The following is a 10,618-nucleotide window of genomic DNA, read 5'->3' as shown; positions in this document are numbered from 1 at the left end:
TATTTCACCAGTGGAGGGGCTGAGCCAGGTTTCCTGGTACTGGGATGCTGGTTCCTCACTGCATTTCTCCAGGAAACAAGGGCTCAGGGCTGCCATGCACCATGCCATGACCCACCACCAGACCCTGGGACTTGCTCTGCCCCCCTCTTACTCTGTTGTGACCTTTTAGGACCCCAAACCATAGGCACAGGCTGTGTGTTTTCAGGCACCGAGTGGCATCCAGTGTTACCTCCTCAGACCCAGCCCTGCACGCCTCCGTTTCCGTGGTCTCAAGTGTTGTACAGGGCCAGGCCTGGGGCCCACATGCACGGGCTGAAGCCCCCCCCGGCCCCGCTGGGCTGCCTCAGCGACCTGACAGGAACTTCTCGTTGTCTTGTTTTCCTGTGTGATGAAATGTACCTGAGCGAGCCAGCGCCAAAGCCACACGTGTGCGTCTCCTTCCTTCCCAGTCTCCTCCAGTGCAACTGGTGGGGGGCAATGGGCCCCAACACAGGGGGTGGGAGTGGGGCTGAATGTGAACATGGGGTCAGGTGAGGCAAGGGAAGTATGAGGGTGGTCTACACCAAATGAACAGCCCTTCCCAAGGACACCTGCACAAGGTGATGCCCAACACCGTTACCAACAACCAAGAGAGATGGTGCCAGCTCGGAGCCACTCACTCACTGCTGCAGGGACCCCCCGACTGCTGTGGTCAAGCCTGCCAGGTCTGTGTGCACCCCAAGGATCCACATGCCAAGAGCACAGCACACTAGGGCACCTCTGCTGCCCAGTGCAGAGGCTAGAGTGCCCTTTGCAACATCCATGGTAGCATGTCTCCCCAGGGAGCCCCAGGCAGATGGGCAGCAGGAGCAGCCAAGGGCTGGTGTGTTACAGAGAAACCTTTTATTGAGTTCAGGAGGCAGAGAACTTTCTCAGCGTGATGATGACCAAGGCCACAAGCACAGAGGTGCCCAGGAGGGAGGCGATGACAATGGCACCGATAGCTCCGGGTCCCAGTGACCCTGCAGAGACAGAGAACAAGATGGTGTGAGATCAGCATAGCCATTGGGTCCCAGGCGGGAAGGGCTAAAGGGGAATCAGCCTCACACCAGCATGTCCCTGGCCATGGGGTCACACTCCCAAGCCCCATGCACTGCCCATGATGGCCCTGTTCCCATGTCCCAGTGCAGCTGAGGCCCAATCCTGTGCCCCAGAGGCATTAAGCCCTTGGGCAGGTGGCTGGAGCCACCCACTGCTCCTTACCCAGTGACCAAGACGGCCATAACACAGCAGGTCTTTGGCACTCAGCTTTCCTGCTAATACTCACAGCAAGAGCCGCTTTGCTCAAAGCACATTACAACAGGCATTTGCTGTAGATCAGGAGACAGGGAAGGTGCTCACACTCCCTATTTAGAGAGTTTGAGGCATATTCTTGCCTATTCACCCCCCTCCCCAACAGTGGTCAGGCCACCTCAGGATTCTCAAACCCCTCTTGGGAGGCAACAGGACCATAAAGAGCAACTGCAGAGCGAGGACATCCTCTGGTGATCCCCAGAGCGCCCATGGTGCCACCATGTACCATTCCCAGCATCCAGCCGGTGCAGGTGAGTGGTGTCCTCAGGCTCCAGCTCAGACGTGTACACGGGGAAGGCTGTGGCATCCGAGAGCCGGGCTGTGGTGGTGTCCATGGGGCCAGCTCCAGAGGGCAGCTCGGGAGGCTCGTTCCAGAGGGTGGGTACCGGGCCCTGCAGGTGCTCTGCTGAGAAACAAGCGCCCATGGTCACCCTGCTGCGGATGCAGGGTGACCCGAGGGCTTAAGGAGGCTGCAGAAAACTAACAACCAGAGCAGCCAAAGGCAGTGCCTGTGCCCCAGGGTGCAACCCCTCTACCACAGGCTCTGGAAGCCTCCTGGTGTACACACAGCACACATGGGACAACAGGTTGCTCCCCGCAGCCTCTGCTCGTGCACCAGCATCCACAGCCAGTCTGTGGATGCCCATAGGACTGGGCTGACACATTCCTGCAACCTGGACACATGCTGGCCAAACCCACATCATGTCAGGGCCCTTCTGTGCTGCACCACCGGCCTGTGCAGTGCAGGGTGCCAGAGGTGCTGGCAGGGAGCAGGACACAGGACACAGCCTCCCCAGGCAGGAGCCCCACTTCCCTCTGCCCACCTCCATGCCATGCTGGGGAGATGAAAGCCAGGCCGGGCTCTGTTTGATGTTACCATTTACCTCCTGTTATTCCTTCCCCTGTGGGGTCAGGGACCAAAGCAGAGAGCCCTCCCTGTCTGTGTGTGGCTAAGCTGAATGCTCCCTGTCAATGCCTGGCTTGTTCAGGTGGGCCCCGGCAGGAACAGGAGAAATTCCACAGCTCCCTGCCGAAACCACTGGGAATGTTGCACTGGGATGGGGAAAAAAACTGGAGAGGAGGGAAACAAACAGCATCCAGCACCAGAGCCCATTTGAACTGACAGGGTGGGTATCAGGCTGTGAAAGGGCATCAGAGGAGTCAGAGCAAGCAGCCCGGGTTCTCTGGGGCACGGCACAGGGGTATGCTGGGCATCCCCGCTTCAGCATGGTGCCTCTTGGTGAACCAAGGGCACTCAAAGCCTTGTCTCAGGCTCTCCCTGGCCCCCAAGGAAGGTGGCACCAGCGCACCTTGGCAGCACCAGCCAGAGCTTTAAGAATGTGGAACCCTCCTTGCCTCCCGCTGGCAGCTGGCACCTTATGGGAGGAGAGTGAACTGAAGAATCGATGCTAAGGGTTCCACTACACTTGATTCTCCCATGGGAGCCCTTCATCAGAAGGAACAGGAACACCAGCACCAGAACACTCACCTTTGCTGCCAGGAGAAACCCACCAGTACAATTTACTGCAGGGCTTACATCAGAGCAGCTCCCACCATCCCCAAAGCTATCCCAAGCTGTCTGCAGACTCGGGAACATGACAGGGCTCCAGACTAGCTGTGGAAAGGCCTTTCTACAGCCATAAAAAAGTGGCAGGATTTTCAGTGAGACAGCTGCTAGGTTTAACCCTGGCCCAACAAGTGGTGAGAGACAAACAAGCCCCCAGTTTGAGACCTGTTCCTGGTCAGCATGCTGTGGCTGGCTGACCCAGCACGTGGCAGTAGCAGCGAGTACCATGTCCTCACGTGCTTGGTACATCTGTGGTCACTGTGTGCATCAGAGATGGCATCTTGGGTTCTTGCTACAAACACACAGAGACCTGTGCTCCATGAGGGCTCCCCAGCAAAACCCGAGCCCGTGGCAGGGCCCTTCTCAGCCTGTCCTGCAAAACTAATCAGATGCTGGAGACTCGCATCCCATCCAGAGGCTCTTCTAGAAGGTACCAATTTCCAGTGGACTTCACTTCTATAAATCCTGCGGTTTGGATACATCTGGAGTCCTGCATCCAGCTCACAGGCCCCCAGCACAAGAGAGACATAGAGCTGTTGGAGCAAATCCAGCAAAGGCTATGGAGATGCTGTGAGGGCTGGAGCAGCTCTGCTCTGGAGACAGGCTGAGAGCTGGGATTGTTCAGCCTGGAGAAGAGACCTTACAGCAGGTTCCATTGCCTAAAGGGACTACAAGAAACCTGGAGAGGGGCTTTGGACAAAGGCAGGTAGTAACAGAACAAGGGGAATGGCTTTAACCTGACAGAGGGAAGACTGAGATGAGACATTAGGAAGAAGTTTTTTCCTATAAGGGTAGTGAGATACCAAGCAGGTTGCCCAAGGAAGCTGGACAGGGCTTTAAGCAACCTAATCTAATGGAAGGTGTTCCTGGCCTGTAGCAAGATTTGAAACTGGATAATTTTTAAGGTCCCTTCCAACCCAAACCATTCTGTGATTCTGTGAAGTCTAGAACTGAGTAGGTAAATGTCCTTAAAACAACAGGGAAAGAAACCAAGCAGAGCTGGGGCTATTTAGTTCACAGCAGTGGCTTTAGGAAGCTGCTGGTTTAGGCACAAATCAAACGCATGTAATGCCTGTGAAGCCCTGGTTCCAGGCTGCTTTCACAAGCAGAGCAACTCCACACAGAAGATCCACCCTCCAGCTACAGCCTTCCTGACTGTGTCAACACCACCAAGGCCAGCACCAACACTGCAGCCGTTCCTAGCTGGCAAGAGAACACCATGCTGGGAGGATGTCCTTGCACTTCCCAAGAATGTTTTTCTCCCCAAAGCCAAGAGAGCTGAGTGAACCCTCACATTAACTGGGGGGAAATGTTAGCTCAGATCATCTATAACAGATGCAGGCACCATTCAGGGAGGCTGTAGGATGTGGACAGGGTCTTCCCAACTCCCCATTCTCAACTGGGCAAGGAGGGAACGCTACCCTTTCCAACCACAGTGCAAAGGCTCTCTCTCTAACCAGACCCACAGGTCCTGTAAAGTCTCCCTGTCCCCTGTGCATCCAATTTATTGCAGCTCTCTCTAAGCAGGGCACAGAGCTTATGTTTGATAGCTGAGTAAACAGTCTAATTTGTTTATGATCTCAGTGATTTTTAAGACCTGTACAGAGTCCTGGATGGCTTCTGGACATGTATTTTGCTAATTCCCCTCATCTGATTAAAACACGCTTTCAGTTCACCCACACAGAAAGGGCAGAGTGTGCTAAACATGCGTTTTCTGTCCCAAGTCCTTGTGGTTTTACCTTAACGGCACTTCAACCAAGGCAAACATAACTCCTTTCAGTCACTCTAGTGCCTCACTAACAGAGTTGTCAGCAGAAGCAGCAGAGTTGTGCACACACATAAAGTAAGATACTTGCATCTGAACATCAGCAAGAGCCAGGGCTTGCTGCTGGGTCTCCTCTTTAGTTCCTGCACCTCAATGCTACCTCCAGAGCAAGCTGCTGCAGACCAGGAGAGTCTGTTTGGAACCAGTGCTTTGCTTTCCAAGACTCACCTTTGATTTTCCCTCCTAAGTAACAGCTTGTGCCCTCACATTCCTCCCCATTTGAGAAGCCCAACCACCCATATCCAGCTATCCCCACACATCCAGTGGGCTTAATAACTGCAGGAGTCATGCCTCCACCCCTCTGCAGTCATCCCAGTGAGCATCAGTGATGCTGCTGCTGGCTGAGAGCAGCAGATGCACAACAGAGCAGTATTAAAAGCCACACTCTCATTTCAGTCCTCTGGTAAAAGCAAGAAAGGTGAGGGAGAAGCTCAGAGCTTATGTGTCAAAACCCAACACACTATTAGTAAGGTCTCAAACCTAAGACATGAGTGCCCTTCCAGTCACCTGCTGGATACAGTCTCAACAAGAGATTCAATTCTCTGCTCTGCTGCTGCTGTTCTGTGTGACCACTGCATGTCCCTCTCCCTCCTGGGCTGGGTTTCTCTGTGCATGAGCAGGAAACCAGGACTCTAAAGATGATCTATGAGAGAAGCAGCACCAGAGCAACCAGGCTTGGCCACCTGCAGTTGGTGACACCCTGATTGTGAAGAGGAGGACACAGTCTGTGCACCTGAACAAATACCTCCGAGTGACAGCTCCAGGCTCAGTGTCAGCCTTTCACTGGGAAAGGGCAAGTCACACCTGGCTTTGGGGCTGTGCGTAAAACCCCAAAGGCATTGCAATCTCAAGTGAGGGGGTGGAACCGAGAGCTGGCAACCAAATATCAAAGCAAGGTAGTGCATGGTGTCCCTGTTCAACCAAGAACTTTGTAGAAATAAAGAATTACCAGGAAACACGCTCAGAACATCATCACAAGACCAGTGATGGGTGACAGCCATGCATTAGCTGTGCTGGCATCAGTCTTAGGACCAGTCCTGTCTCTAGGAAAACCCAGTGGGTACACTCACACAGTCTGTTTACCCCAGAGCAACTCAGCAGGCACAGCAGGGCTACCAACACACATGGGTAACCAACCCCACCACCACTCCAAGAGCTTTGTGCCTTGGTGCTCTGAAGGGAGAGAAACCTTGACCCTGTGGCACGAAGCAGTTCTCCCTCAGCATTAACCCTGTATCAGCACTAAAGCACAGACTGAGGGCAGCTGCTGTTTCACTTGGTGAAACACACAGTTTGAGAGCACTCAAGAGAAAGACATGGAATAATCTTGGTTATTGGGGTTTTACTGGGCAGAGATGGAACCTGGAAAAAAAATGGACTAAAAGTATTCCAGTGGTTTAAAACAGGCCAGGTGGAGGGTGGCACCTCCTCCTTTCCATATGTTGACACTCCAAATGGCCTTATTTTAAGGAAATATCTATACCGCACCATGCCTTCTCCCTCTCTCCAGCACATGTTAGTTACAACTGAGTCCAGGAAAACGGAATATCAGGGTCTTACCCTTTAAAGAAATACACTGAGATTTGTGAATGACGAGGGACCCCAGCAGGACTTGAGCTACACGGGCTGTAGCCAGATCTAGACAGGACGATGCCAAATGCAACTTGATGAAACCATTATTTCCATGCTCAGGTAGAAGGTGGGTGAGCTGCCAGCAGTGTGACACAGTATCCAGCACTCCAGATAACTGATGGCTGAAAGAAGACTGGAAGAGTCTCCACCAGTGATATCTTTTGAGGAAGCTGATCAAATCTCAAGCATCCTTCAAGACACCAGACCCTCACCCACAGGCAGGCAGCAAGACCTCAAGGCAAAGCAGATGAGGCCACCTAACATCTTCATCCCTGGAGATCCCTCACCAGGACCAATACTGTTCCTCACAGAGGCTGGTTTCAGCACCTTCTCATCTTCACTCTCCACCTCCAACCCAGTGGTAACCTTAGCTGAGAGCTGGTACTAGTGTCAGTAAGTTTTAAGGAGTGGTGGTGCAGAGCAAGGTTGGGTAATGGTCTAAAAAGACTTGCAATAAGTCTAGACACACTGTTGCAACAACTGCATCTTTTTAAGACATGTGCCTGACAAAACCTATTTACAACTTACCACATTCTAGTAGTCGAACTTTAAAAACTCCCTAATAGACTTTTATTCTCCTGTTGTTGAGAATGAGGACACATGAGTTGCTATGTATGTTTTCCTTCAGCAAGTCTCCTGCTTTGCTTTTTTCCCTGTATGCATTCTGATGTGCTACTGCAGTACAATGTACAGCCACATCAGCTCAAAACAAGGTAATCCATAAGCCCACAGAATTTATATACTAAATATATACATGGTTCAGAAGGCAAGGCCTTGCAAAGGCTTTCTACTGACTTCCACTTGGAGCTCTGAATCCATCATGCGAATTGAAGCTGGCTTTGCTGAAAGCAAAAAATAAAAATCAGCTCTTCACAACCCTCCTCCACTCTAGGCCCATGTGTTACTTGGGTTTGGAGGCAGCAGAAGCAGAGAAGATTTAGGTGTGCAGAAAGTCCTTGAGCTGGCTGTTTCCTGTTGCACCTAGATGATGTGGACAAAGAGCATTAAAGACTCAGTCAGTTGTGTCCCCCCCATCTTTGACAAATGGGACATTTGAAAGAGCTCAGTAACTCTGAAGAGATACTCATACTTTCTTCAGTCACAGAGCACTGTCCAGGAAACCGGAATGGCCAGGCAAGAAGCCAGATCAAGGTACGCAACCCACCAGCACCCCAAAAGTTCTCCAACTGCCATATCCATATGGGAACCTCAACTGCCAGTGGAGAGCCTTCATGCCTTGCTGAACTGAGCACTTACACAAGGCTTCTGGTACCAGGTAGCTCCAAGACCCCACTGTGATAAAATTAAGCCCAATGAAGATGGGAAGACTCATTCCAGACGTGGGGTCTGCAAGGTTGGCATCAGCTACAGCTCTCTCCAAGGCAGATTCTGCTCCTGCCCCCCATGGAGGGCTTTGCCATGGAAGGCACAAGGTGCCGAGATGGGAGGGCAGAGGCTGGGTGAACCCTGAGGCCAGCAATGGGCTGTCCAGCCCCAGGTGGCTCCAGCGGGCACAGGGCCAGGGCAAGGATGAAAAGAGGCCTTCATGGGGAGCACAAAGGGCAGCCTGTGATGTGCGAAAGCCAGAGCTGGAGTGTGGAGCAGCGCAGAGCGCTGCGGTTCTGATGAATGTTAAATAAACTTGTTTACAGAAAGGCAGGGCTGCATGTGTACGCAGGAGAGCAGAGGGCTGTCTGCATGCCCTTTCCTTCTTTGTCTGCCCAAGGCAGGAAATTTCCTTTGCTAATGGGGTGAAAAGCAGAAAAAACTCCACTGTGCACTAAAAGCCCCATTTTGGGGGTAGGTAACTTCACTTCTAATGCAGCAGAAAATCATTGTGCTCCTGGGATGGCTTACTGTACATGCTGGTCCCTCATGTCCTGCTTTGAGGTAGTAGAGAACAAACTTCTTAAAGGCCTCAAGCCTCTAAAATGCCACAAAGGAAGCATGGAGACTCTCCTACACTCCAGGATCCAAATGCTGCATTCATCAGTACAAAGCTCTTCGAGAGCTACTGGCCTTGCTGCACACGTGTGACTCACCCAGAAAAGGAATGAAGTGAATGTGGAGTATTTCACAGGAGCAAAGTGACACGGAGAGGCAATGACAGCTACAGACCATGGCTGTGATGCTGAGCCGAGGGCGAATACATAGGAAAGCTGGCAAGGCCAGGGGCAGAGCAAATACATACCAAATACTGGAAACAAAACAGTGTAAAAGGAATCCTAGCTCAGGAAGGAAGCAGGTGAAGTTTTCATGGGAATGAATCACTTTCTGCAGTGAAGTACTGTTACCAGTTAAGACCTTACCTGGTTTTGGGGAGGAGCACTGACACTGCTTCTGGGAGCACAAGCAAGCTACAAACTGTGCTTCAGCAATTAACGTTCCACTATAAACCCCAAGCTTTTATGTCTGTAGACAGGAAAAGCATCACTTCCTAGTGCTCATTTCTTGGTTATTTTAAAGGTTTCCTAGCAAGAAGGCATCCTAGAAGGGAAGGATCTGTGGGGGATATCAGCCACAGTAATTCGGTTCATGTACCAAGCTAGGTGCAGTGATAAATTCCCCTAGTCACGTGAAAGCTCCTTTAATAAGAAACGGATGGCTGGTCAGGATCTCCCTGCTGGGCAAGATGCTCATAAATTGGGAGGGGACTGTGATCCAGCTTTGCTCCAGATCTTGGAAGGCAGGATGAGAATTCAGGAAAACAAGCACTGTGCTCTTGCCTATTTTCTTTGCCTGAGTGGTTCCTTCAGCCTCACCCCCACTTAAAGAAAGAGGCTTTGAGGGAAGCAGCTCCTCATGAGTTTCCGAAGGCAGGAGCAGATAAGGCTGGAATTACTAGTCATCTCCTTAAAAAACAGTGCCTTACAGAATCAGTGTCTCACCTATTCGTGTTTCCATCACCTCACTGGAGTCAGAGCCACATGCACCCTTCCCAGCACTGCCACCTGCCCCAGCACATCCAGCTCCAGACAAATTCCATTTAGATGCACACCTCAGCTTTCAACCAAGCTGAGTATTCATAGACACTTTCCCACTTCTACTTACAGCAGCAGTTGTGCTCTGCTGTAGCAGGAAGCATAGAAGGAACCAAAAACTGGCACATATGCTTTAGCCAGGGAAAAGCGTTCCTTTTCATCACTGTAGCTTCTTCCTGCCATTAGAAGCTAACAAACAAGCTATCCCATCAGCTGCTGAGAACTTTCCATCTACATGTCCTGATCTACTACTGCCACTAACGCTCACGTAGGTGCTACTGCTCTTCTGCTTAGGAAAAATTACAAATGATGTTCTCCCCAGCAGCAGCTTCGTCTCAGGGTGGTGAACACATTCTCACCACAAGTGATCCCAAAACTAGTTTCTGTTAATTATAACTCAATAAAACCAGATTTTTTTAGAGGAGGGAGAGGAGGTATGCAATAGAGGAGAGGCAGGCAGGTTAGTAAAAGACCACCCATGCTTTTGGGCTTGAAATGCAAACAAAGCTCCTTACCTGCCAGCACAGCAGGGACCAGGATGCCACACAGCATTAGCAGGACCAGGCGAAGGACTCTGTGGTAGGGCATGGCTTCCCTCGGGAAAAGCGTCACCAGAAATTCTTAAAACTCTTCGAGGTATGAAACAACTTGGGAATTTCACTGGTGCAATAAAATTTTGTCCAGCCAGGTTAAGAAAGATTTAAAAGATTAAAAAATAAAGAATTTACTTCACAACAGCAAGTGGATGGAGTGTGTGCAAACCCCAGCAGAGACTCACTCGCTCCGGCTTCTGGAGCACACCTCCTCCTGAAGGCAGCTCCACCCTCTAAGTTGTGCCTAAAACCCCATAGGCAGCCCAGCCATTAGGCATCAGTCACCCTGCCAGGCCAGTGCACACAGGAGCTGTTCTTGGCAAGTCCTTCTCAGTGGACACAGGGATGCTCCTGAAATGCCTTCCCTCTGGCCAGGCATCCCACGGCCAGACACAAGGAGCCATTGGGGGAGCTAACCCCAAAACCAAGCTGACCACTGGAGGGCTTTGCTCTCCTCTCAGTGTGCAGGGGTGGCAGTGGTCTTTCAAGGGTGGGTGCAGCAAAGAAACAAGGGCCTCAATCTTTTGAGACTAAAATGCTCTGAAATGGAGCCAGAGCAGCTCCATGGCATCCTTGTTTTCTGAGTGTATACTTACAGCGGTGGACTAGGAGCAGTGTGTGGTCTTCACAGGCAGAACTGCCTGTTAAAACCTGGTAAGTCTTCCAAGAGAGTTGCCCTTGTCCAAAC

The 10,618-nt window shown here is 51.4% G+C and overlaps 1 protein-coding gene across 3 annotated transcripts; it reads right to left on the bottom strand.

The window, feature by feature from the left end:
- Positions 1-860: 860 nt before the first annotated feature.
- SNORC (secondary ossification center associated regulator of chondrocyte maturation) lies at positions 861-10,607 on the bottom strand. Of its 3 annotated transcripts, none has more exons than XM_062606635.1 (3): positions 9,853-10,607; positions 1,559-1,738; positions 861-1,001 (listed from the first exon to the last, which is right to left on the bottom strand). In XM_062606635.1, exons 1-3 carry the CDS (start codon positions 9,923-9,925, stop codon positions 892-894), a joined length of 363 nt encoding a protein of 120 aa, XP_062462619.1. In that variant the 5' UTR covers positions 9,926-10,607; the 3' UTR covers positions 861-891. The 3 variants fall into 3 exon arrangements, with proteins under 3 accessions (XP_062462619.1, XP_062462620.1, XP_062462618.1); XM_062606636.1 differs by having other exon boundaries at positions 1,559-1,735; XM_062606634.1 differs by lacking the exon at positions 9,853-10,607 and adding an exon at positions 7,614-8,742.
- Positions 10,608-10,618: the final 11 nt, after the last annotated feature.

This window comes from Pezoporus occidentalis, unplaced genomic scaffold, assembly GCF_034315485.1.
Source record: "Pezoporus occidentalis ecotype Australia unplaced genomic scaffold, CSIRO_AGI_Poc_V1 ctg97, whole genome shotgun sequence".
NCBI lineage: Eukaryota > Metazoa > Chordata > Aves > Psittaciformes > Psittacidae > Pezoporus > Pezoporus occidentalis.
Note: the sequence above shows the minus strand (reverse complement) of the source record. Positions and strands in the feature narration are given on the sequence as shown.